General features: G+C 39.5%; 1 protein-coding gene across 3 annotated transcripts; it reads right to left on the bottom strand.

The window, feature by feature from the left end:
- Nucleotides 1–8,816: 8,816 nt before the first annotated feature.
- Nucleotides 8,817–26,446, bottom strand: gng7 (guanine nucleotide binding protein (G protein), gamma 7). Of its 3 annotated transcripts, XM_027014032.2 has the most exons (5): nt 26,361–26,392; nt 24,988–25,046; nt 21,405–21,467; nt 9,979–10,100; nt 8,817–9,742 (listed from the first exon to the last, which is right to left on the bottom strand). In XM_027014032.2, exons 4-5 carry the CDS (start codon nt 10,057–10,059, stop codon nt 9,617–9,619), a joined length of 207 nt encoding a protein of 68 aa, XP_026869833.1. In that variant the 5' UTR covers nt 10,060–10,100; nt 21,405–21,467; nt 24,988–25,046; nt 26,361–26,392; the 3' UTR covers nt 8,817–9,616. The 3 variants fall into 3 exon arrangements, with proteins under 3 accessions (XP_026869833.1, XP_026869821.1, XP_026869827.1); XM_027014020.2 differs by lacking the exon at nt 24,988–25,046 and having other exon boundaries at nt 26,361–26,446; XM_027014026.2 differs by lacking the exon at nt 24,988–25,046 and having other exon boundaries at nt 21,405–21,470; nt 26,361–26,412.
- Nucleotides 26,447–27,061: the final 615 nt, after the last annotated feature.

The raw sequence follows: 27,061 nt of genomic DNA, 5'->3' as shown, positions 1-27,061 counted from the left end.
CATGCGAGGATACAGTTTTCAGTCCATTATAGGTGAGGGTTGTTTGTGAGAACATAACCAGGAAAGACCTAATGGGAGGGGGAGAGAAGAAGAAGAAAGTAAATAAAGGATATGTACTTTACGTGTTCGCCATTTATTTCCAGACATACACAAGGAATGACATGCGTGATGAACCCGGAACCCGCAGGTCCCCCGTTAAGTGTCTGTACATGCAACAGGGAGGGTAAGGAAACAGCCTTTATCCCCAGCCTCCTCGCAATTTTACATTAGGTTCCCTGCCACTCCCGGGTCCGCCAAGGCTGTGGAAGAGGACAGCCCCTGTGCGATATCTGTACCGGAATACAGAACATTGACAGAGCTGGGGAGCAACTTACTAAGTCCCTCTCCTCTCTCTGTGCCCTTGGCTTACATAGTTGCTTCGCTCTAGCCTCAGATTTTAAATAAAGGCGCATGACATACAGTTACTTTCCAAAGCGCCGTGGAAGTAGTAACACAAGTTTTAAAATAAAACTACAATTAGATTGATATTTGAGGTCTGATATTCACTAGAATATCATAATGCCTTCGGATTGCCACTTTTGGATTTCAGTACCATTTTGAAGCACCTCATATATAAAAATAAAACTGTTAAGAGTGCAGGTAATTGACAGAAACTAGAAATCATAACTCGAAATTGGTAATGCACATAATGTAATATTAATGTAATGCTTTACATTAATTTGTGTAAATTTTACATTAATTTTGTTTTTATTTTAAATTTTAGCTGGAAGTAATTATGCACAACCTTTGGAGTTTAGATGTGTAATGTGGTTAAGTAATGTGGTGCATGTTGAAGTCAGTTTTGTGCTGCAATGGGATTTGTAATTCATTATGCGCAACACTAAAATCACCTGTGACACAGCTTGGTGGCAATACTGATAAACAACATTTGGATCTTGAATGTATTACAATTCATCTTTTTTCACTTTGAACTCCAATACCATTTCAATCACATTACATGTAATGACAAAGTCAAAATGCAAGCTGCAGTAGGCAGCAGTAATGACACAAACATTGTTTAATGCCCATTAATCGCCCCCCCCCTGCACACACACACACACACACACACACACACACACATACTCACATTTTGAATATTTAATAACATTAACCGAATTACATGCAGCATTGAAATCACCAGTGAATGGTACAGGTAGGTTGAAATAATGGCACATGATCATTGGATTTAGACTGGCATGTCCTGTCAATAGTAATTAAATCATATTACAATCAATGTGTCATGGGTAAAGAAAGTGCAGGGGAAAAAGGAGGAAGCAATTTCCAGTCACCAGCTGACGAGTTTAAGGAAATGAATGAAAACCAAATATAAAAGTGCACCAAACAAAACCCAACATAACATACACAATGACCAACAAGTGGTACTGAAAAGAAACGGGGCATAAAAAGGCTAAACATAATGATATTAACCCCCAGGTAATGTCACACATGAGGCAGAACATACACCACCTGAGGGAGTCGTGGCAATGAAAAAAAAAAGTACAGGCAACAACAAGGCAAAATAGAAACAAATATATCATGTTACACTGCCTCTACATAATAGAGGCTACTGGCAGAGGGGCTCCTGTACAATACTCCACCATGCTGCCATGACAGCAAAGCAGTGGGATGAGGGGGAGTGGATGGAGTGGGAACTGCACCCATCCTGGGCTGAGGGCACAGAGAGCATCACATCACCAGGAAGCCCCGGAGTAGAGAAAGCCGTGGAGTCACAAGTCCTGGGGATGGTGACACCCTCTTCCTCCATGGGTGTCCTCTTGCATCGAAGGGGCCTTTCCAACTGACAAGGCATGACAATCTCCCTCCTCATCAGTGGAGATCCCCCTCAACAACTGGACACAGAGCTGGCACTGGACACAGAGCTGTAGTCAAGGGTCCCTTATGACGTATGGGAATACGTCATCAGGGCCCCTTCACTACACTGGGCATGTAGGCATCACCCCTTTACATCAGCAGATTCCCTTCTGGTTAATTTGGCACAGATCTGGCACACTCTCGCTTCGCTGGGGCTCCTTTGCTGACCGGGCAACCACCACCATGGTCATGCCTGCAAATACACAAAAGCACAACTGTTAATTCAACTTACTATCCCCACTTAAAAAATTCCACTCTCCCCAGAACTGAGGTGGTTCCGGTCGCTCAGTCATCAAGGGCAGGCTCAGGAAGGCTTTGTGGGTGGCTTGGGTCACGACTTCCTCTCTGTCTCAGATGTGGAAGCCGGAACAGGTTTCCTGATGTGAGGTGGTGGAAGTGCTGCCAACCCCGGCACACTTTGAGGAGCTGTCCTTACTTCCAGGGAGAACGCCAGTACATACCCGCCCACTTAGTGAGCTCCAGGGCAGCATGAGTTCCCATCAAGCTCCAGGGAACAATGCACTAGCATGCCAAGCTTCCGGGTCTGCTGAAATGAGAGACAGAAGCCAAGTACATTCGGACAGACAAAAATGAAAAAGAAAGCAAGAAGTAGACCGCTACCGGTTGGTCATTCTGTCATGGGCAAAGAATGTGCAGGAAAAAAGGAGGAAGCAAAAGTCTCCAAGTGAAGATTTAAACAAAATGAATGAAAACAAAAACAAACATAAAGGTGCCCCAACAGGAGCAAAAGAAAAGTAACATAACATGACAAACAGTCTTGAAAAAATAAGGAGTTAAAAAGGATAAACAAAATGACAACACCCAGGTGGTGTGGCAAATGACGCACAACACACACCACCTGAGGGAGGCATGGCAATGAATAATTACAAAGACACGTGTAACACAAAATAAAACACAAACAAAGGCCACATGCCACGCTGCTACCACATAACAGAGGCTACCAGGAGGGAGGAACAGTTACATGATGCCAACTCAGGTGAGTGGAAGTAATAACACACTACAATTGGATTTGAATGTAATGTACTTCCTGCTTTATATGCTTTTTCCATTTAAAATTTGAATAGTAACTCTATCAAACAATGCTAAAATTAGTTGTAGTTGTAGGTGGCAGGACAATTACATGGTAAAAATGACACACAGTTAACCCCAATGTACTTCCTGCTTTCTACAAATTTATGTTAACTAAATTTTAGACTAAATATTAACTAAATATTAAACTGATTCTTGAGACATGGGACAATTATGTTCACCAATTGTAATTGCTAATTTAATAATTAACATAATTTTAATTGTAAAGGTTATGAAGGATTAATGATGTATGTAATGATGTATAGATAAATGTATTGTAATGCATGGACGCTTGGCAGGATGCAAAGACAAGCCTTGTAAAACACAACGATGTTTACTGATACACACAAAAGACAACATAGCGCTTAGGCTATGGCCAGATAAACCACAGACAATGTTCACATTTAAACAAAAGACTTATATATTCACACACTAACAGAAAACAATGAGGAGCAGGTGTGAAACACAGGGAGGGCCATACATACGAACGAACACACACACACACACACACACAGAGCGAGACATTTGGGAGGAGGGGCCATACTGTGACTTGTATTTATCACAATTTACCTCAATTTGATTTATTTCATTTATTTATGAAACCTGATGACTTCTTCATACAACTGAAATGCATCCACAGAGAAGAATTCAAACTTCATAAGTAATAAGATGTATTTAAATGTTTCAAAAGGTCTATTATATTAAATATAATAATTCAATTATATTAAATATAATAATAGTGTTTGCTATTTCTAGTAATGTTGACGTACTAAATCCAACATAACAGCACATATTTCCAGTATGGCTAAATAGCTATTAATTCCAACATAACTAAATGTAGGTTTAGATCGGAGTAAGGGATTGGGATTATGGGAATGATGGATTATGGATATGAACTCATTATTTTGAGATAATAAATCATAATTTTGGTATACTTTCTCAAATTTCCAGTTTGCTTTTAATGTTACCTGTTGCATTTGTTGCCATTGGTACCTGCCATCTGAATCAGCCACTGAGGTACTGTGAACACTGCGTTTCCTACCCATACCCATTGGCCATTGTTTTATAGTAGTCCTCTACCTTACCTGCTTCTGTAATAGTACTAGGTGACAATAGTAGACAAGAGTAGACTATCTAAATGACTTGCTATCTCAAAAGTAATAACAATATTTCAAAAATATTCAGATATTTTAAAAATAATAATAAGTACTTAAACAGAATGACTTGCTATCTCAAAAAATATTTTCTCAGTGTCTTAGTATGTCAAAATAATGATTGTAATTATACACAGGAAACATCCTGTGCCAGACCAGAGAACGTTAAAGCTCATAAATTTCTTAAATTCATTCATTAATTGTGATATACATTCCTTGTCTTTTCGATAAGGAAGTATTGAACCACCATCTAAAATATCTTGCATTACTTTATCCTTTACTTCCATTGCAATGCGGATGACATCCAGATTTATTTTAGTACTAAATACACTAAAAATCCACCTCTTGATCAGTTAGAAACAGTCTATAGAAAATTAGGAAATAGATGAAGTGTTATTTCCTCATGCTAAACAGTGATAAGATTGAACTCTTGCTAATCAGTTCTATACCCATTCTCAAAAAAGCTGGTTCTCTTTCTATCTCCATTGATGATACGGTTGTATATCTTTTACCCACCCAAAATCGACTCTTTCATTCAGTGCCCACATCAATTTTGTAGTTAAAACTTTTTTTTCCATCTGTGTAACATTGCCAAAATTAAGCCATCCCTCTCTGTCTAGTGCCATAATTCTCATCACTATTGCAACTCATTTCTATTGTGTAACGGCTCCTCCTCTGTTCACAGACTTCAGATGGTTCAGAACTCTGCTGCCCGCCTTCTCACCCATACTCACTCTCACTATCACATTATGCCCGTTCTCCAACATCTCCACTGGCATTGAATTCAAACTACTCCTACTCACCTACAAAGCCCTAACTAACCTCACTCCTTCATACCTGTCTGATCGTCTCCTTACAAACCTATTCTTCTTCCTCCAGCCTGCACGGTTACAGTGATCATGCTTATTCTAGATGTGCTCTTTGACTGTGGAACTTCTCGCCTCTCTGGTCCAGCAGTCTGCAACTCTCTCGCTTTTCAAGTCTAATCTTAAAAAATATCTTCTTCCCTTGCTCGTAATATTTCCCAAACCTAAATTCCTCTTTCATCAGCCCATGTTCTGTAAGTGCTATTTGGCTCCTTGCCCGCCTTGTACTGTGTGGGCGCCAGGCTTTGCCGTGCCACAGCTGCCTGGGGTTTGCTGTCCCGGTGGTGGCTGCATCAGGAGCCACGCCCTTGGGAGGGTTCTGTAATGGTACACTCCCCTTCCCACTTCTCTTGTGGTATGACCCGCCATGTGCAGTGGGTGTTATCTGTTGAGTGTTCTCTTTGGACTGCCCCCTTGTTACCACACCCCTCTTGTTAACACTGTAACTGTCATTTGTATCTTTATGTATGTATATTATCCCCTGTGTTTGGTTGAATGTTGTTGGTCATTGTCCATGGTCAGGTTAGTGTTTGTGCTAGTAGCCACAGTTCTTTACCTGTGCACCCATATGTATCACATTGTTCACTGCTTTATGTGCGAGCGCTCTTGTTATTTATTGTTTGTGTCTCGTGTCTAGTAAATGTCTGTCATTGATGAGAGACATTGATGCCATTGATGTTTCTGTCTGTTCTGTTTCTCTTGGTTTCATTTCCTCTTGCTCCAGTCCTCAAAATCTGCCATCTTGAGCTCTACTGATTAATGCATATCCTGTTGATTACTGAAGGTGCTGGAATTACTCAACACCCAACTTCATTTTGCCAATCTCTGAGTTTACAGGGCTTAATACTTGCCATGAGTGAGGTTTGGTTTGAAAAATTCAGGCTGTTTTTCCAAAACAGACTCAACAATTGACTCTGTATCAGACTGGCTTCCTTTCAATTATGAGGGCATATTCTCCCCAAAAGAAAAAAAAAACCCCCACTGGACTGGAAAATCCAAACTGACAAAGATTACAATACTAGGCTCAGAACATCAAAGCAAAACTGCCATCTTGTCCAGCAGATCACAAGACCCCCTTCTGTTTGTGTTTGTGTTTATGTTTCTTTGACAATGATCCCTAACTCATGAAAGAACCACAATAAATCATTAAACTTTTTATAGATTCTGTTGAAATTAAGGAAAATTAGATATGTGAATTAGAGTCCCCTCTATGTTATTTAATTGTATTAAGTCTGTCAACCATTTTAGGAGGTATTAAAGTTGGCAAATATCTAGCAATTATCAATCCTCAAATATCAAGTTAACAATTTAAATATTGGGCTGTTCTGATGCTAAATGTGATAAGGCATCAGATATTTTGCAATCTGGCTACTCTTCACAGAATGAGTGCGTGAAACCACGTGAAAGTTTTTGAATGATCAAACTGATCCCAGCAATGCAGAGTGACATTTTTTTATTTTTACTTTTTTGATATCGTCATTTGAAACAGCAATATCCACAAAATATTAACAGTGTGCAAGAAACATGATTTATGGCACATCCGAAGAAGAACAATTACAAAAAATAGATATATTTCTTCATAATCAAGGCAGAAAGATACTTATGCCTACACAGGAAATAACACAAAGTAATGGATCAGGCTGAGATTCTATTGGCTAAAGACTCAGCTGTAGATGTTACCTGAACAATGCCTAATCTTCCAAATGGGAATACTGAAGGAGCTCCAAGTTGGTTGCAGAAGAATGTTCTGGAAACAGGTCTGTCTTCAGCACAATAATGGCTGGTGGTCCATTCACAAGTGAAAACAAAAGGACTACTACACTACACCTTGTTATGGGGGACTGCCACTAATCTTTCATGTTCAGTCTGTCTCTACTCTGTCATTGAAACAGACATGATGTGATTACCAGACACATTTCTTTGTCTTCACATGTAATGTCATTCTTAATCATTCAAGTCTTCAGGTCCAGCTGTCTGCAAGTCTGATCAAGGGTGGCTGTGGGAGTGCTTAAATTTGGCACTGAAGAACTCCTGTGGAACTAAGGAACTTGTTATGCTGTAGCTTAAAGGTGCCAGGAGATCTGAAATCCAGCAAGTTTTTATATTTTGACTTTCACAGTGGTTTCCTGCACTGTAGTGCCAGGTCACATGTCTTACAGCTTGAACAGTTTATTCATCATCATAATTAATGTTTGTAAAAACCATTCTGCTGCTTCTTCACGCACCTTCTCAGTTTCTAGACTTCTAGACTTATCATGTATTGGGAATTCCACTGGACACCCAGTAGATGGAAACTCTCCATTATGAAAACTAAGCACTTTGCCTGTCAGATGTCTGTCTCTGTCTCGCATGGTTCTTCCAAAGGCACTACTGTGCAGAGCCCCTCTACAGCCCCACCTCCGCTTCACCTGCCTATTCTCTAGTATGAGAATAACCAACATCAAAAACAGAAGTAGCTGCATCTGCCATACCAGGGTGCACATTCAGAAGAGGAGTGTGATATTCTCTATCTTTTCAGCATGACTCGCTGTATCTGATGACTTCTCCATACCTCTCACACGCCTGATTAATGCAGGATCCTGGAGGCTTATGAGCTGCCTTTGCTCAGGCTTCTGGCCACATACCATTCAGTCACCTGCCCTATGTCTGCTCCAACAGTCTTCCAGCCACAGCTGGGACAATGACTTCTGTTCTTGCAGCCACTAGATGTTATCATCACTTGTTGTAAGCTGTTTATGAGCAGTGTGCCACAGCCTGTTGGGGTCTTACACAAGGCAGCAGTGATCCAGGTTTGTGGGTCAGGTGGAGGCTCTGACCCAGCCTTGCTCTGCTGTCTTCTCATAGCTGAATGGTGGGAACAGCATAAGCCTACAGCCTTCTGCAGAACACTCATTAGCCTGTCCTCCTAATGCTATAATAACACCTACATCCACCAACCTGCACATTCCACAACAGCAACACAGTAGATCAATGGGTGCAGTGTCAACACCCCATTCCACAATCCCAAGTCCATACTCCTTATGGAAACCTGTAACCACCCAGTCCTTCATCTACTGTACCCTTCATGCCTCTCTTAATTGAGGACAACCTGCATGGGTAAATGTGAGTCAAGATGATGAAACAGAAATATTACACAAAGATTACAAAAAGATAAAACATCCACAAAAAAGTCAAGCACTTTAGTCATCAAACACTGTACAGCATCATACTGAATGTCCATTCAGTACGATACAGTTTCATACAGGTCATAGATAGAAGAAACTGTAACAAACAAACCCAAACAGCTATTTTTAAAGTTAATACTCGAAACATGTCCAAAAGAAAGTTTGTACATTTTTTTTTCGTTTTGTATGGATTTTACAATCAAGTTTGGCTTCAGAGATAAAGGTTGGCCTTTTGAAACTGGGGATGTATCAAACCTCTCCATCATAGTGGCTTCATTGTGAGGTAGGTCAAAGCCAGTACCTCTTGGTTTCAAAATATTCAAAGATACTTCAATGGTCCTTCATTGACATGTAATCATTACTTTAGGTTTGCCCCCAAATACTGAGGTCTACTGACAACTACTGTTTTATCAATCACCTGTACAAATCTTAGTATTTGAAACTGTTTCAAGTAAACAAGGGCCAGAAATGTTATTTAGAACTGCTGCATTGTTTCAAAGGCATGTTATATATAGACACACGAACACAGTTTTTAGTACGTGTGTGTGTGTGTGTGTGTGTGTGTGTGTGTGTGTGTGTGTGTGTATATATATATATATATATATATATATATATATATATATATATAGAGAGAGAGAGAGAGAGAGAGAGAGAGAGAGAGAGATAGAGAGAGAGAGAGAGAGAGACTTTATATTTCTTATATGTGTTTTAGGGCTCTGAAATATAGTAGAAACAAAGAGTAGAAAATAAACAAACATCTAGCCCATAGTTTATCCATGAAAGAAAAACCTTTATAACTTATAAATGGACTCAAAAAAATGCAAAACTTTTGGCAACTCTGATAAATGTCTTGAATCCCTTTGTAAATCAAAAGATGTGCTGTAGTATCAAGAAAGTTAATTATACCTGGATTTTGTCCATATAAATCTACAATTAGCCTTTAACTCACAAACTAAATGTAAAAACGTAAGGTTAATACTGAACAGCCATTACCACGTGACTGGCCTAGCCAGCTAGTCAGTCAGAATAACCACGACTGATTTGCTCCTACTCCTCATCCTCCTCAATCTCTCTCCTTCCTCTCATCTAAGGTACATGCTGCAGTACCTCTCATTCTTTGAAGCTCTATACATTTTGGAAATATAGTTTTGGAAAATGTCCAAATCAGCCACCCTCTTGTTTGGTGTATCTATATGCATGAATTCAGACAGGTACCATCTACACATGCACATATTCATTCATATAGATGTACTATAATTAAGGGCTCCATGGTTTTAGGGGTATGGTATTACCCCTTTTATTTTTTTCAGAAAACAGTGGCTTGTTTGTTAGTAGTGTAGAATGGATTCCAGGTATAAAGTGTTGCAGCACTGAAATGGCCGTTTGCTGGCTGGGGAGCAAGGCGGGTGTGAGGGAGGGCGTGTGAGATCAGCTATAGGAGGATGCATGGTTTCTTGTCCTTGAAAGGGTTCTCAGAGGTGGGGACTCCAACCAACAGAGCATCACTGCGGGCATGCTGCTCACAGTAGCTCATGAGGTCAGCAGCAGCTTTAGACACCTGAGAGGTCGAAGGAGAGTGAGAAGGAGAGAGATACAGACAGACGTGTTGATGTCATTGTTGGTGAAAGAGGGGCAAAAGAAGAAAAGGTTAGAAAGCACAGGGTGTATATGAAACAGTGGACTGTATTTGACAGCATAAAACAAAATATGGTCAAATCAAAATGGCATCAGACTGCATCCAAAGCCACTGTAGGTCTGGAGTTAGTGTGCTCAGTGCTGTGAAGCAGTGCGTACCTTAATGCGCTCAATGCCTGCCTCAATCCTAAGCTGCTCCACCAGCTTCCTGGCCTGGGCTATGTTATTAGTTGTTGACATTCTCTGCCATCAGTTATTGTGCCAAGCAAATGAGGAGAATTCTGTCAAGAGACAATGTTCAGCATGGTTACAATATGATTTAGATGTTTTCCAAAGGTGATGTTTTCCAGGCATCAAGTCTTTAACATGGTGCCCTAAAATGCAGACAAAGCTAGTACAGTTAATTTTTCAGTCATACTTCCAATGCAACTACAACCAGAACCAGAACCAAAACTCCTTTTAGCACACACAGACACACTGTTCCAGAGCTGAAAGGTTAAGGCATCTAACAATTAACCAATAATATTATAGTAATAATATGTTAATACTAACCAATAACAATGGCCACAGATTGGATCTGCACACTGCACATGCAGTATCAGCATGCACAAACCTTGATGAAGTCCAGTACACACTTGTTCATAAACAAAAGCAGATTTCACAATCCCAACACCTCATTTCCTGAGTGCTGACAAGGGGATAAAACTCTTACATGTCCAGGTTTTTCCAACAACTCCCATGTTGGTGCCCACAGAGCACCTTGAGGTTTGTTCCCTCACAATAATGTCAGCCCAGTCTGCCATATTCCAGAAAACAGATTCCACACACTTAACTGCCGCCATCCACAGTACACAGACTCCTTTATGCCTGCATGGAGACACCATGAAGACACAGACACTCAGGTTATGAGTTCTAATGTTCCTCACCATTTGTCCATGAACTGTGAAAAGCAGTAATCAGGTACCTTTGGGCGCCTGGCAGTGGGTTACTGCAGTCAGTTTTTGTGGGACTTGGATGCTAGGTGTTTTGATTTGACTTCCATCTAGCATTTCTACCATTACATGTCCACAAAAGAAGTGTGACTGCACAACTTTTTCAGATAGAGAGTGCATGAGCTAAAAGTTATTTCATACTTGCTAAAATAAAGGGGTTACAGCAGATGCCATAGTACAACTAAGGGCCTTCTACTCCCCACAAACAGTTCTACAAAACCAGTGAGACAGACATGCACACACCCACACACACACAGACACAAAGGTACTAGTGTGGGGGTTGGTAAGAGGAACCATTTTTTCTTTCTAAGCGGAATATAACCACACCCTGGAATCCTATGGCATGGTTTTCATATACTCCTTACTCTTCACTTCTAGCCTGGCCGAGTCTGACAAAACAGTCAATGAAGAATGTGAACAGAAACCTTTGTATATTTGTGTGTAATGCTGCAATTCCAACTGTTGATGTTTGCCTGTGCTTCCTTTCTCACTCCCCTTACTTCCACCCACACTGCTGGGGATGATCAGAATTCTCCCATAGAGTGTAACACATAGCTTGAAAGCAAACAACAGTGGCAGTGTCTGTTTGCGCTGCTGTGACTGGCCCTGGTACTCAGTCAGCTCGGAAGTTAACCTCTCTCGCTGTATTTATGCCAGTCTAGAGTGGGATCTCCACTTGGCGGGAATGCTATGAACCCACAGGATGGGCTTTCCAGGCAGAAATATAGAGAGGGCGAGAAAGAGAGAGAAGGGGGAGGGTTTTTTTCTTAACAGACTAACGGCATTTTGCCCCTGTAGAAAGATTTTTCACTACACCCACTCCTGGGCCAATAGGAATCATAGAATACAAACAGTGTTGGAGAAACATTTGCCATTCTAATCACCTTAGAGACATACAAACATCTCCAAAAGTAACTTAATCCATTCTCTTTAAGGCTCCTTTTACACCTTGCTTCCACACAACAGCTGGATTGGCTGCAACTATATTGCTTCCTGACATGTATAATTTTTGTCATCTAATCAAAATGCAGAGCATGAGAAATCATTAAAAAACAGGCATAAATGCAAGGACATGATTGGGTTGTTATTATACTAGTATTCTGTTGTTATTATAATAGCTAAAAAATTTGATAATGATATCCAGAAACAAACTGCATGTAAATACATGCTTAAAAAGTGGCCCAACACAATTATAATTACATTAGCAATTAGAATTTCAATTATAAATGCAGTTACTATAGTCAAAGTTAGATGACTTTAAAGAGAAAACTTTATATATTTTTACAATATATATTTTGTGTACTAAATATAGTTGAAGACTGCACACTATGTTAGGGCTGATGAAAATGTCTCTGCTCTTGGATCTTGGCTCATCCTGAAGAGCACTGCTACCCTGCTTAGGAGGAAATAGCTTGGCCATCGGCCATTCTCACAAAATGAAAAAACACGCAGATATGTCTTCTGCAGAAAGCCAAGTGCTGCCAAAGCCTCCGCCATTGTCAGGCGTGTGGAATTCCAGGATTAAGAGCTGTTTGCAGGAAGTACTGAAGTCAGGGGAGAGGCGGGAAAGGCAAGGGTGGGGCTGGAATTTCTGGTCAACCTGCTGGCATCATGTGACAGTGTGCTTACTCATGAGACTATTACACTGCTGTGTATGTATGGACAAAGAACAAAAAGGAGGACAGTGATACACATGCACAGAGACTGACTGACTTGCAGATAGAGACACACAAGCATATATACACATATGTATGCATACACCCATATGTGAGCACATACACACAGTAAGTCCATTAGAGGTACGGAGACTGCAACATAGCAGTCTGGACAGCTTAAGGAGAGCATCCTTCTTCCAGATTTTGAACAAATGATCCCTGCCAAGTAGCATGAAGTGACACGTGACCTGCTTTCATGCGGTGCATGCTGGGGTTTGTGTGTCACTATGACAAGCATATAACAGCAAAAACTGATACAAAAAAAAGGTGGGCGAAGCAAGCGTTGTCCAGCAAAGCATCACTCACACCCAACACCCCATGAAAAACCAGTGTGTTTAAAGAAAACTGGACTTATTGCTTCAGTGAAGGTGCTTTAACACAATTTAGATGTAGTAATTCAAAGAATTCCAATAGGGATGAGGCATTTTCCAGAAGAGTATGAAGAATTATTTTTAGTGTATGGAGATTGTTTTTCAGTCTGAAGCTTCAAGCCAGAGACCCCACAAAGGCCTAGAACAGCACAGTGCCCTTACTCCACTTACTCCCACCTCAGTCAAAGACGATTCAATTCCCACAGAGCAACAGAAACAGTTGCCTACAGTCTCATGTTCCACAAACAGTCGCCAATTTCTGTCCATTTTTTGATCATATCCTGCTGAAAGGTACCCCACTGTCACATACATACTTATTTCCTTCACATACACAATTCCTCTAATTATGTTCACTGATATGGAGCTTTTGATCTGTTGCTGTTGGTGCACTGATGCCCACCAAGATGATCTGAAATGAATTCTGGGACAATTACAAGAATTACTGCATTCTATAAATGATTCACTAAGCATTGTTTTTTAAGAACGCACAGATCCTGAGTTGCCACCATAAAAATTGAAGGTTGTAACATTTTAACATTCAAACATCAAAACATTCAAAACAACAAAAAAGAATGGATATACAGACAGCTAATTGACAGTATTATTATCACCCTCAGATCCTTCTCACTCAGTTGTCCTGCACCGCAAATGCCAACACCATCAATGTTCCCATATTATCGGCGTGTAACATAAAGGGTGAGCTCGGAGGTGAGTGACTTGGGGGCAAAAAGGTAACGCAGAGGAAGGATACAGTATGGGTATAACATCTAGAGTATGATTAAAAACATTAATGACCAAGGCTAGAAAAACAAGATTATTAGGGCAAATGACTTTGCAGGCAGTATAGGAATGACTGCTGCAGGTGGTGTATCTTTGTCCCATGGTAAGGGATGGAGAAGGTGCTGATTTGATGTGCAGTAGTCTTGGGTCAAGAAAGGATATTATCGAACATCGTGATAATTTAAACTAGCCACCATATTACTTAAATTATAGTGCAGTTTTTTACATACTAACGCTGTTTTTTATTGGCGATGCTTTTATTTAACCATTGATTTTATACAAACATTCTAATCTATGCTGTATGACGAATGTAGACTATTATAACAGAAAAGATAGCATTTAAGTATATGCCACATGATCACAACCACCAACTAATTAACTACAAATCTAAGTTTTGAAACCGCCACTTTAACAGATTATAATGCGTCAGTTTCAGTCTGGCAAAAAATGCAGGGCACAAGCAAATGAAACAAACTCCGCTACATGTGACCTACTCCCCAGTAGATGGTAAAAATGGGTGACCTTGTACAGGAGGACGTCAATGCACCAGCTTGGCAATATTTTGGTTTCCAACCAGACGAACACGGAGAACCATTAGATGTTAACGGTGTTACATCTATGCAGTTTATGCAGAAAACAGATCACCACCAAAAGGTGTCAATATCACCAATTTGCAAGAACATCTAATGATACATCAACCAGCTCAGTATGATAAACTGGGTCCAGCCCACAGAGCAGAAGCCAGTTCATTGAGTCAAACAATCAAATCTGTTGCAAAATGTACAAAGTACCAATAGTACAACGTAAAGTGGCGAGGGTGCACTACCAGTGTAACGCGCTATATAGTGAAGGGTCTCTCCTGCCATTCAACACAGCTGAAAAGTCATCATTCAGAGAAATGATACAAACCTTGAATTCATACCAAGCCATGAGTACTTCAGCAAGACGGTGGTCCCTGAGGTGCATAGTAATGTTCGAGCTGAAGTTGAGTGTTTGCTCAAGATGGCAGAGTTTTGCTCACTGACAAATAATATGCACTATGGACGGCACACTTTATTTTGCCGCAATGGAAACTTATTTCCAGACAGTCACACCGCAAACAATATATCTGAGGGTCTTCGCTCTGTACTCCAGGAGTGGAAGCTGAATGAGTAAAAATTAACCTGCATTACAACGGGAAACACTGCAAATATAAAGTCAGCCATAAGAGAAGATCTTCGATGGCATTAGTTAAATTGCTTTGGACATAACCTACATAATACTACAATACTATTTGTATTTGTTAATTCTGTACAATACTATATGTATTTGTTAATTCTGTACAATACTATTTGTATTTGTTAATTCTGTACAATACTATTTGTATTTGTTAATTTTTGGCATATTTTGTCAATCCACAAGAATGTTTATATACTGCTGTGTCAGTAACGGCTGAAAAGTTCAATGAAAACAAATGACAATATTTGTGTATAAACCAATCTGGACTTTAAATAAATATAAGTACTAGGGTAATATACATGCACCAAAAACAGATGTTATTATTCTGTCTTCATTATCATAACTGTTCTGTTATAGTCCATCTGAAAAGCTGAGATGCAACAAATCATTTAGGTGGCAATAAAATGATTGCATATCTGAAACAGATGAAAGGCCCTTTAACGCTGAAGTGGGATACTTAGTAAATGAAATATTAACATGATAATATCGTTTATTGTGATTATTCTGGAGATGATAATGTAAATTAAGGCAAACGATTATCACCCAAGCCTAATGTGCAGTAGGAACCATTAACTAAGGAACCCTTAACTAAGGAAGGATTCACAAACTCCCTAAAGTCAGACAAAGGCTTCCATCTGTCTGCGTACATACAGGAACTCCAGGAACAGATTTAGAGATGTTACCGGTGCAGTTCTTGATGGCTTAGGCACATTTTTAAAGATTACAGCCAAATATCACTCTTTAAACCACCCTCTGAAGCCTGAACCAGGGCAAGACATGAAAATAAACAGGTTTCATTAACTGACAGGGACAGACACTAAACAGAGAGCAGAGACAGTGACTGAACATGCTGCTCTGCGCCATCAGCTGATTCCCAAACACACATTGCCATATAATGCCCAAGGAGGAAGAACAGAGGAGCAGTTCTGGGTGGAGCAGTATTGCCTCCTGTAAGGTGGCTCAGGAGTATTCTGACATTGCCCCTCCCCTCACTCCGCCCACTCAAGTCCTGCGGATGCTACTGAAGAGCACACATTAGAGAAACTGCATGCTGGGCAGTGGAAAAAAACACCCTGGTTCAAACCACAGTCCTGAGTTGTGCATGTTCCTTTTTGTGGCGTGTGTAGGTGTGTGTGGCCTGATCAGTTGTGGCCAGTATCAAAAGGTTCTGGTGAGCTGGCCAAGGCAGTGGCTGACATCAAGCACACAGTGCATGACAGTTTAATGTGTAATGACTTCCCTTCACTTTCGGAAGGTTCTGGTAAACATATAGCATGGGTGCAAGTGTTTCCTTACTGCAAAGTCTCCCATAGCAGCAAGTAAAATGAAAAAACATTCAAGCTTTCCAACTTAAAAGACAAAAGGTCTCAACTCTATAGTAGTAGTAGTAGTAGTAGTAGTAGTAGTAGATGTCTGGTCATTAACACAAATGTAAAAGAAAATTCCTGCAGTTCTCACAACCTTTTGGCTGGAAAAGTTGATTTGAAAATGTTCCAACTTGCCCTCAAAGACTTTGTATGCTGTAAGATCCAAAACATCATCAGTTTGAGTAAAAGAAGTGTGTCATCACAGAAAGAGTGAGAGAGACTGGATGAGTGAAAGAAAGAGTGAGAGAGACTGAGTAAATGAGAGGGAGAATTAAGCAGGCAAACACAGAAGGAGGAATCGTGTCAGAGCATCACCCTGGTGATTGTTACAGTTTAAACATTTCATCCAGAACTCCAACTCTCACCACATTTCACTCCAGCAGAGTATCCAGAGTGAGATGAGAAGCTCATTTACCACAGATCACAGAGCCACCCATGAAAATGTCCCAACATTTACCTGACACTTTTATTCAAAGTGACTTACAATTATGACTGAGTATAACTTGAGCAATTGAGGGTTAAGGGTCTTACTCAGGGGCCCTACAGTGGTGGGGCTTGAACCAGCAACCTTCAAGTCAAGAACCTCAACAACTGAGCTAGCACTGCACAACGTATCATCAGTGGCCAAAATTATTTTGTTTTGGTTTATATTGGCATTTTCACAGAATATACTGAAATATACCCAAAGATACTGAAACTCATTTAAAAGCATGAGTATACACCAAAACCATATTTTCTAAAATTAATTTCTAATTAAAGAAATAAATGATATACCTCAGTTTGATGGTTTTGCACTATCTACGCTATTGAGTAATTTCCATGACTGAAACTAGCCTTTGAGGCTAACTGACAAAGAGCATGTTGTACAGGCAAATGTACAGTGACTGTGCACATGTGTATGCACACACAGTTGACTGCTGCACACCTTAGTCCTGAGGTTGACACACATCAAGGAGTTAAAGACCCCAAAGTCAAACCCTCAAGCTAACCTTATCCATCCAGGTAACCCTCACCATGAATCTAGCTATAGAGTTCTCTTAAAAAACACATGGATTAATTTGAATACTGTGTGTAATGAACATAACCTATCACAAAGTTCTGTGTTATTAAGGCACTTCTATAAACACCTGATCCTGAATACAGGTATCCCATTTAACAGCTGCAGCACAACAGAAACCCCACAAACATCTCCGCATGGGACTATATTAATAACAGTCAGTTCATCAATACGATTTTCTTGAAATAAGACTGCTTCCTTACACTTAAGACATGCCGACTGGTTTCCTGCATCAGGGCTTTCTTCTAAACTCAACTAACTGGAAAGCTCTGGGTGGATGCCAGCAACTCCTTTGTTTAGTACAAACACTGTTATATTTGGAGTTCAATACAAGTCTTGCTGCTGGAATACACTTTGGCCTCTTCACAGGCATTCCAACTTTGAATTGATTTAAAGTAAGAATGCGGGTTCTTTTTGAGCTTGGTTAAATAGTGGTATTTGGGCACTGTGTGAGTTATCTTTGATTGCTGAACTATTGGCTGGCTGCGCTGAGAAGCTACACCTTAGTCAGACGGTCCACTGTGCAGAAGTCCCGGCGTGCCCCTTAACTTCTTAATCAGGTCAGCACTGCCTACTTATACACAAGACTTGCACGTGTGTGTATGTATGTATGTGTGTGTGTGTGTGTGTGTGTGTGTGTGTGTGTGTGTGTGTGTGTGTGTGTGCATGCATGAGAGAGAGAGAGAGAGAGAGAGAGAGAGAGAGTCTCTTTCTCTCAGATGATCACTAATGGACCATAGCCTAAACTGCATAAACACTTGTGTCGCAAGATTATCATCAGAGACATGACCTCAGAGCACCTGGGTTTTTTTCCTTGCTACTGTTGTCTTGCTCATTAAGGACCTAGACCTGATTCCTAAAAAGCTGCTTTAAGACAAAGTCTGTTGCTTAATCTATAGAAATAAAACTGAACTGACAGCTAAACTTCTGTCTGTTATACTTATCTGTTAGACGTGCTAGCTAAAAGATATTTCCCTCACATCCACATTATCCTCTCAATATAGCCTAATTAATTAGATATCATCTAGTGTTAATATGAACCTAAAGATGATATTTATATTGATACTCCTACTGAACAAGCTCAAACAGTATTTCCTATGTTTTTAATAGCTGACACTTCACAAAAGATGCCGCATGCAGAGACCTACAAGAGATGCAGAGACCTACAATGAATAAATAGGGTAAATAATATAATTTTTCAATAATTATAAAATTATTAATGAGATAATCAAGCTGTTTAATTTGAGTTAGAAACTATGTAAAAGTAATATTATGTTTATGGAAGAATGGACTGATGGAAAATGAATGAAGTGTAAAGAACAACAACAAAAAAAGTGTTATGCCTACATAGCCATCCCCTGCGTACTGATACACTACCTTACTTACTTTGTTCAGGACCTTTTGAAGTCATTGTAATTTGTTCATTTCTGATTGTTTTAGAGCTCTTTTGATTTCGACTCACGTGTTGCTTATGTTTCTTTGGAGATGTCACAATGACTTGAACTGCCATATGACAAATGACATAACAAGCCTAAATTTAAATATCATTTAGATGGAATACTATGCATGTGTTAACAATAAGGTATATCTAAACAATGATATTTTGTCACTATTTAAATGCACAACCTGAATATCTGAAAAAATCATTCCAAATCAAAGAGCTCTCTAAGAGCACTCCTGCAGTGCTTGGCTTCAGGCTAAATCACACAGCTTGCTCAGACCAGTGCCTCTCATAAGATTCCATGGAACTAGTACTGTACACCACACAAAAAAAGACTGTGCTGAACCCCAGTAGGCAGATCCTTAAAGAAAATTCCTAAGTGTTCCTATGCTGTTCCTGAGCAGAATCCCCATGAAAGTAAAGTGTAAAATGAGAACATTCCAGCAGTGATTCATCTGCTCACACAAACCCTTTGTTATCCCAAACATGTAAAACATGCAATGGTGTGGAACAGGAAGCAAGTGTTTAAAAAAAGACAGATCAGAGCAGTTACTCAGCAAGACATGTTCAGATGATGAAATTCAAAAACAGAAAAAAGAAAAGATATTAAAGACTTGCACAATCATTATGTAGTGATGTTTGTAAAACACTTAAACAACCATAAATGCCATCAGTGAAGGCTGCCATGGGCACTAGTGCTCCAGTTACTAACCATGCATTTACTGAGTGCTTTGTTCGAGGAAGGAGGAAGATGAGGCAAGAGCTGGGGCTGAGTGGAGGAGGAAGATGTGTATGCACACTGCTTCTGTATGCACAGAAAAATGGACCCCAGTAGGCTGTACACAAGCCCTCCATACACGGAGGAGAGAGGGGGAGGAGTGGCTTACGGGTGGGAGCATATATTGGTCATCTTAGAGAGAGAAAATCAAACAGCAGGAGGTGAGAGGGAGGGAGAAAAGACAGAGGGGGAGGACTGTGAGTGAGAAGACAGTAAAGAAAGCCTGCTAAGCAAATTACAAAAGTGAGTGAGTGTGTGAGTGAGAGATACAGAGCAGCAAAGTCTTGGCAAGCATTAATACCTAAAGCTTCAACAGAGCAACGGTTTATGCAAGAGAAGAGTGCAAAGGTTTGCACATTTGAATCATGCAAGAGAGCAATCTTGCATTAATAGTTGTTGAACTCACTATGCTTTAATGGTATCGTCTCTGAATGTAGGTTAGAATTCAGTGTTCTGTTTTTGCCCACTAAAGAACTGGAGGTCGCTAACAGTAGATGCGTCATACTTAAATAGAAACTCCCATGAAAAACAGGCCACTCAACATGACTTGACACTTTTAGAGACAATCACTCTGCACTAGGTTAATAGGCTAGGCAAGTCCAATTTTCCTAACACATGGGGGCAGTACAGAGACATGGCACTGTAATATCACTGAACAAAGACTCTACACAGATAGGATGACAAAATGTCAGAAGGTGAGCATAACCACAGCAGTAAACATGCAACAACTCTGTCCACCACAGATCTTGTGCACACAACCTCTGTGGCGCTTTTCTTGATAAACGTCAATATCAAAATGCAAACTATAACTTTGTCATGTAACACAAAAAGGACTATTCAACACTAAAACACATTCAACAATGCACAGTGCTCCCTGCCCACAGTATGCAATCTTTAATCTGAGCAATCTAGAGTGTCTACTCAGCACATGCATGTATTTTCCACATGGTAAAACATAGCAGACAGTCAGTAAGGCTAAGCACATACTAGCGAAGATACCAGATCTGTCTGCAGGGTGCAGCTCTGTCCTTCAGAACCATCTTCTTGCTGCTGGGGACTCAGACTACATAGCTGAGAGGGCTGTTGCTTTTCCAGATCAGACCTCCCAACTTTCCCAATTCCAGACAGGAAATCAGTTGATGCAACAGTGCAAGAATCCAGCAGGGCATTTGCAGTGTGTACACTCCACTAAACACTGAATTAACAGGAACAACATCAGAAACATACTGGAAGGCTGCTTCATGCAGGCCGACACCGCCCCCATGTGGTACACAAAGGAATGTGCATTCTGTGCTTTTAGTATCACAGAAAGCAGTGACAAGGCTACTTCCACTAGTCCTCAACTGCAAACTGTATAGCATGGGCAGTGCCACTTGTGACTCAAAAAAATTCTATTTTTGAAAATAGTAACATCACACTGCAGTTCTAATAAACACTAAATACTGCCTGACATTTGCTAAAGTTTGACTGCCCATTTTCACTCCCTGCAGGTAAATATTTCTATTTTGCTATTCATTACATTATAGGTGGAAAATGTTAACAATTTCCTGCTCATGAACCCACATATATTTACACAAGCTTGTTGAAATAATAACATACATCACCTTTTGATCACTAAAATATTGCATGACATGATCCAATTCATGCTGACCTAAAGCACAAATAAGAACCTTAAACTGGACAGTTGCTATGGTTACTTTCAGGTTTGGGAGGGGGTCATGCATGAGGACTATTGCAATGATAGCACCCCTGTGTGGTCAGAATATGCTAATGGACTTTGGTTATTTATTCTGCAGTTGCATAAAAGCATGTTCTTACTGGTAAAAACAGAGGTTAATAGGCTGTGTGATTAGCACTGTAGCTTACCTTGATGGTGCTGAAGTTGCAGAACAATGGCAGCTGAAAAATTGTCAGATCTTCAGTCCTTATCTGCTGAGCACATAAATATACATGTTTGAAATAGGCAAATGTTGTCTAAATAGGAGCAGCATCATTACAGATATGTATATCATCCAGTGAAAATAATGGTACATGATCTGGATTTTTAATGCTAAAATGTCTAATAACTTTATTATTGACTTTCAAGCAAATAAAGGAAACACAAGCTTTACTTTACAACACATGAAGTACTTTTTTCCCTCATCACGAAGTTTGTTGCGCTAACTCTTGTGTTACTGCATTAATTCTTGTGTTACTTTTAATCATGGGAAGTTAATATAATAAATAAATACTATACCATGAATAGTATAAATATCAGTGTGTAGCATTACTACAACAGAGCTTAAAAGTCTTATACCTCACATGTTTGCTGATAGTAGCATTTAAATAAAGTACTGTTTAGACATACAGTTGTTCTAAAGGCTACCTACTGTATCAGACTGGCAGCTTAGGAGAATGTAATAAAAATCAAGGCTGTAGCTAGGAGATGAGGTAGGTGTATGCTTACAAAATGTTAATGAACACATTTCTTTCAAAGCCTTAGAAAAATACTATATATTCTAGTCATATGTTTCAAGATTGCATGATTAAATGAGTGCATGATCATCATTGTTCAAGTTGATACAATGCATTATGAATTCCAATATGCCATTTAGCTACACTATTTGACAGTCATTCTCCTGTTCCTTGGGCTTTAAGCAAAATTCAGATATAAATGTGGCCCCAAATATTCCTCTAAGTATTGTTCTCACTGTCAAAACAAGCAGTCCAGAGTATGTGGGGTGGAGACAGCCAACAGCAATCAAACCCTATAAATTAACCCAGCCTATTTTGCTGTTGCTGAACAGGAGCTTAGCCTAGCCATACACAGCACCTAACCAAACGCAGCCCCTAGCCAAACACAGTAACAAGCCTGGCTATATCCTAGTCCAACATGGTGCCTAGCTTAATGTCTCCCAACATTCATGTCCCTGTAAAATAAATAGATTAAAACAAACTAATTAAACAAAGTTTACCTACATTGTAATAACATGTTTATGAACTAAGTGAATAATTTAACTGTGTAATTAGTGCAATGAGCAGTTTTAGCTGTAATTAAGACTCCCTCTTTCCACACCCTCACTCAGCAGAAATATAGGTCTCTACACCATGCAAACTGACTTACAAGCATCTAGCCTGCTCAGTGATTTTGAATATAAATGGCTATATAATATTTATAACCCTTTTAAACCCAAGAGCATGTGCCTTAGTCAGTTTAGTGAAAATCATCTGTTTCACTTTCTCATTCACAGCCTGGGTGTGAATCAGATCTGGCTGCCATACACATGGGTTATAACCAAGAAAGCAACAATAGACATATTGTTAATATACAATTATCAAATATTTGTCTAATATTGAGAGAGTTAAGTCATTTTGATTTATAGCAGACTCTAAGAATACTTTACACAGCAAGTAAAAGTGGACTAAGTCTGATCTTTTTCTCCATATGTCACACAGATTTGTCATTTGGGTGGCAGTCTCAACAGCGCAAACATATCTGACATTTTATATTCTGATTTGGACCACTTTTAGGCAATGTTTACATTTCCAGGCTGAAATACTCAAATCCATTTTTTGCCTTAAATGTAACAAGGTTTTTTTTTTTTCAGGGCTGTGTGGACATACAGATGAGATTTGAGTCACTTTTGTATGTGGCCCGATATACATCTGATTCAAAGCCATGCAAAATGATCAGAACTCACGTGACTTGTTGTATATACATATACATACATATGCACGCATGGAAATGCTCGTCTGTGCTTTAACAAGCTTTCGCTATGTCATAGAATTGTCAATAGACAGCATCATGCTAAGTTCAGCAAGATGCTGGACAGTATTTCCAAATATAATAGCAATGTTTGTAATTCCAACAAAAGGTTTGTCAGAAAAAGGAATGTCAGTGTAAATTTAAGTTCAAGTTATGTAAATTTAAGTTCATGTCAGAAATCATAAAGTGAACCTATGCAGGTATCAAATGCACAAAAATGTATGACAATGAGATGTTCTCATTTGATATCCGATATATATCCATTTAAGTCTCAACAGCCAGATTGGCTGTTTACTTCAACATTCCTCATAATTTTGCATTGCCAGGAAGAAAAGATGGACGACAACAGTTAGTATTTCAGAAGTGGGATCATGAGGTATCAGACCTCATATACGTCGATGGAGCTTCCATCACTCCACAAAGACCCATCATTAAAGCTTTGGTTCTCTTTGCCCTCCTCAACATAATCAGTTTCAGAATTTGCAGCCAGTTTCCACTGTAATTTAACATGAGCATTAACTTTAGGCTAATGACTGCTACTCGACTCATTTTGACCATTCACCTGTGGAGGAGCATGCCATGTGTAGCAACGCTCTTTTGTGTATGAGTGTCATTTTATGTAGAATTCACACTACATGATTTTAGTCCTGATGTTTCACTTGCCAACTGTTTCTGGATATCAGATGCAAGCCCTAGATCAGAAACAAATCGGTTCAAAGATGCCATCTGAGAGATTCGCCCATGCCTCGCAGACCCCCGAAAAATATCAAGTAGGATAAATATCTGAACCTGTTGGCAAGTCCAAATGTGAAGAGTGTTGGGACCCAGTTACAACTGGCAATTAGTGCAGCAAAGAGCTACAGCCAATGAGAGCGCAAGAGAGCTCAAGTAAGGGGAAACCCAAGGGACGAATTATACGTCAGTATATTCTTTACATTTTTCACCTTATTTTACCACTGGAAATTAGTGCACAAACAACTTGGAGCCCTCACTTCTTGCAGACATCCATTTTGGAGAAAAGAAAAGTCTGAGGGTGCATCTCAGTTGTGTACTACACACCAATACTACAAGATATACTATATACCGATCTTAATAGTATGGGTTTGGCAGGTTAGTACACAAAATATTAACATACTACTCCATTTTGTACTAACAGGAAGTGATGAAGCGTGGATATGCTAACAAGTGTCATTGCAAGCTGTGATTGTTACTTTTGGGGTATTAAATGGGTATTAAACCTAAAATACTAACTCTTGAAATTATACTTCATTTACAAATATGTTTATATAATTATCTTGCTATGTGGCTACCATTGTTAACTAAATTACACAAATTAACATGAATTTCAAACAGATTTCCTACTAAAATATTAACCATTTATTATATTTATTAATTATTTTACTTTTGTACAAATACATCTACGTTACAGTCACATTTCAACTCCTGTTCTCCTGCCAAGTGGTGTTGTCTGCCATTTTTTCAAACGTTTCCAGATGCGAGTAGCTCCTCCCTTTCCTTTTTGCATTGCATTATGGGACAATAGTGTCCTTCCACATCATACTCAAAAATGACCGGTTTTAAGTACTATGTATTATAGATTTTTGCGTATACTCAACTTTGACACTTTTAATTATACTACATACTCAAAACTAGTTAGTATTAGTAGCTACATTGTAGGCAGTTGGGATGCATGCAATTACGCACGTTATCATGTGTGTTTTCGTGACAAAATGTAGCTTAGAGGCCAGTCTCATCGGAGAGTCCTGGTGAAAAAAAAGTGGGACTGTAATTCATCAATCACATAGGGTGTCAGCGACTGGTTAAAAAATCTGATTTGGGCCACTTCTACCTGCTGTGTGAACGTAGCAATACTCACATAAGTAAATCACCTGAAAAAAAAAAAAAATTGTTTGTTTTTTCAGATTTACTTAATTGTGAATTATATATAGAAATGTGATTAACCTTTTTGATGTTTAAATGAAATACTAAAATTATAAAAGAAAATATTTTTATTAACCACCGCTATTTTGGAAGTTGAAAAATATATATTTAGCATTCAGCATTTTAATGGCATTTATAATATAATGTGGGTATACAGCATAGGCAAGTTTTGGAAAGACATGGACCTCCCTTGTCAACTGACAAGTGCACTTCATCACATCAGCTAAACAAACACATTCAATTCCAAGATAACATTCACAACTCCAATTACGCGATCAAGGAACATTGTAGCAGGAAAGGTAAATTGTAACAGTAACACAAGCAGAAGTGTGTCTCACGATATGACTAGTCCTAACAAAAGTAGATGTTTTAAAGAAGCTTCATACACCTCTCAAAAATCAAACACTACATTTTACGCGATTTAAACGACCGCGATGTTGCTATACATCTATTAATCGCGCCTGATCGCTGGTCGGTATGTGTGGTCATATGCATCAGGCACACAAAGCACAACATGTAGGTGCTTGGTCCTGTTGCTGTTGGTAGGCCTTTCTCAATCTGATGGAAAGACAATGCGGTCTTTTTTCACAAACGGTACGCAATGTACAGCTTCCCGTCTATATGTCGGTGAACAACATGAAACGATGGACATATCTATTTACTAACAAACACCAACCATTTAATCTTGCAGCCTCAGAATTAGGTAGTCTGATACGCGAGAAAGTGTTGACAGGAGGCGCGTAAAGCCTCTACTCGGCTATTAAGATACTGGAAATATCGTGGGGGAACGATGGTAAGAAGCTTTAGCTTTGATTTCATACCAACGCTTCTTTTACAGAAAACAATTTATTGTCAATCCTGGCTTGTGATTAATTAAAATTAGTAGTGTAAAAGGTATTTTGTGCGACTAATAAAGCTTCTCCATATCAACGGTCCCTCCACTCCCCACCCCACCGGACAAAGCTTGGAAAATTCAAGCCCTATCGGATTCATACTGTTGAGCTCCCGTGCATTGTCTAAAGCAAAACTCGGACAAACAGCAAACATATAAATCTCTCGGAGAGAATGACTGCTCGATTACAAACTAATTAACGAAGAAAATAACACTATATAACTATATAACATCTAATACTCACCTCCGCGTACAGTGTATGTGTAGATCATTTAAAGGGCCAGGCTCGCTCAGCTGCTCCCCCGTTCGTTCACTCCCCCCTTACCAAACACCTCCCCTCCGTTTACCAGTCCCCCACCACTTGTCACAGCGTTCTTACATACAAACTTGCTTTTCCCTCCTGGGAAAAGCGGTGTCAGTTCAGAATCAAATAAAGCTGATCTTAGTTACAATCGAAAACCAATCGGTTTTTATAGCTCCGTCCTCTTCACCTCTAGTTCAGGGAATATTGTACATTGAGTTACATCTATCAACGATTTTTTAAATGTTCCAATTTTTGTTATTGGGTAGATTATTAAATAAGATCTCAACGACTGTTATTTAACAGATCTGATTAGGCGTTGCATCTAGAGGGACAGAAATGAGACCGCCTCCAGCCGCATTGTGTAGTACCGTGTACTAACACACGAGGGCGCCCCTGAAGCGTATTCATGCTAACACGAAGGGCGAACTATAATTCGTACACACTATACGAAACCTTTGTATAGTGAAATATGTACTAATTCATCCTGAGACCAGGTTGCATACAGAAAGTTCTGATCTTTGCGACATGGTACTGAATGCATGCCTTGCGTATTTGCAGTGTGCAAGGTTTGGAGGTAGTTTTGCTTTTAAAATATAAGCAGAATCTATAAAAGGTTTTTTTTCCCCCCATGGAATATTTGT

This window comes from Electrophorus electricus, chromosome 19, assembly GCF_013358815.1.
Source record: "Electrophorus electricus isolate fEleEle1 chromosome 19, fEleEle1.pri, whole genome shotgun sequence".
NCBI lineage: Eukaryota > Metazoa > Chordata > Actinopteri > Gymnotiformes > Gymnotidae > Electrophorus > Electrophorus electricus.
Note: the sequence above shows the minus strand (reverse complement) of the source record. Positions and strands in the feature narration are given on the sequence as shown.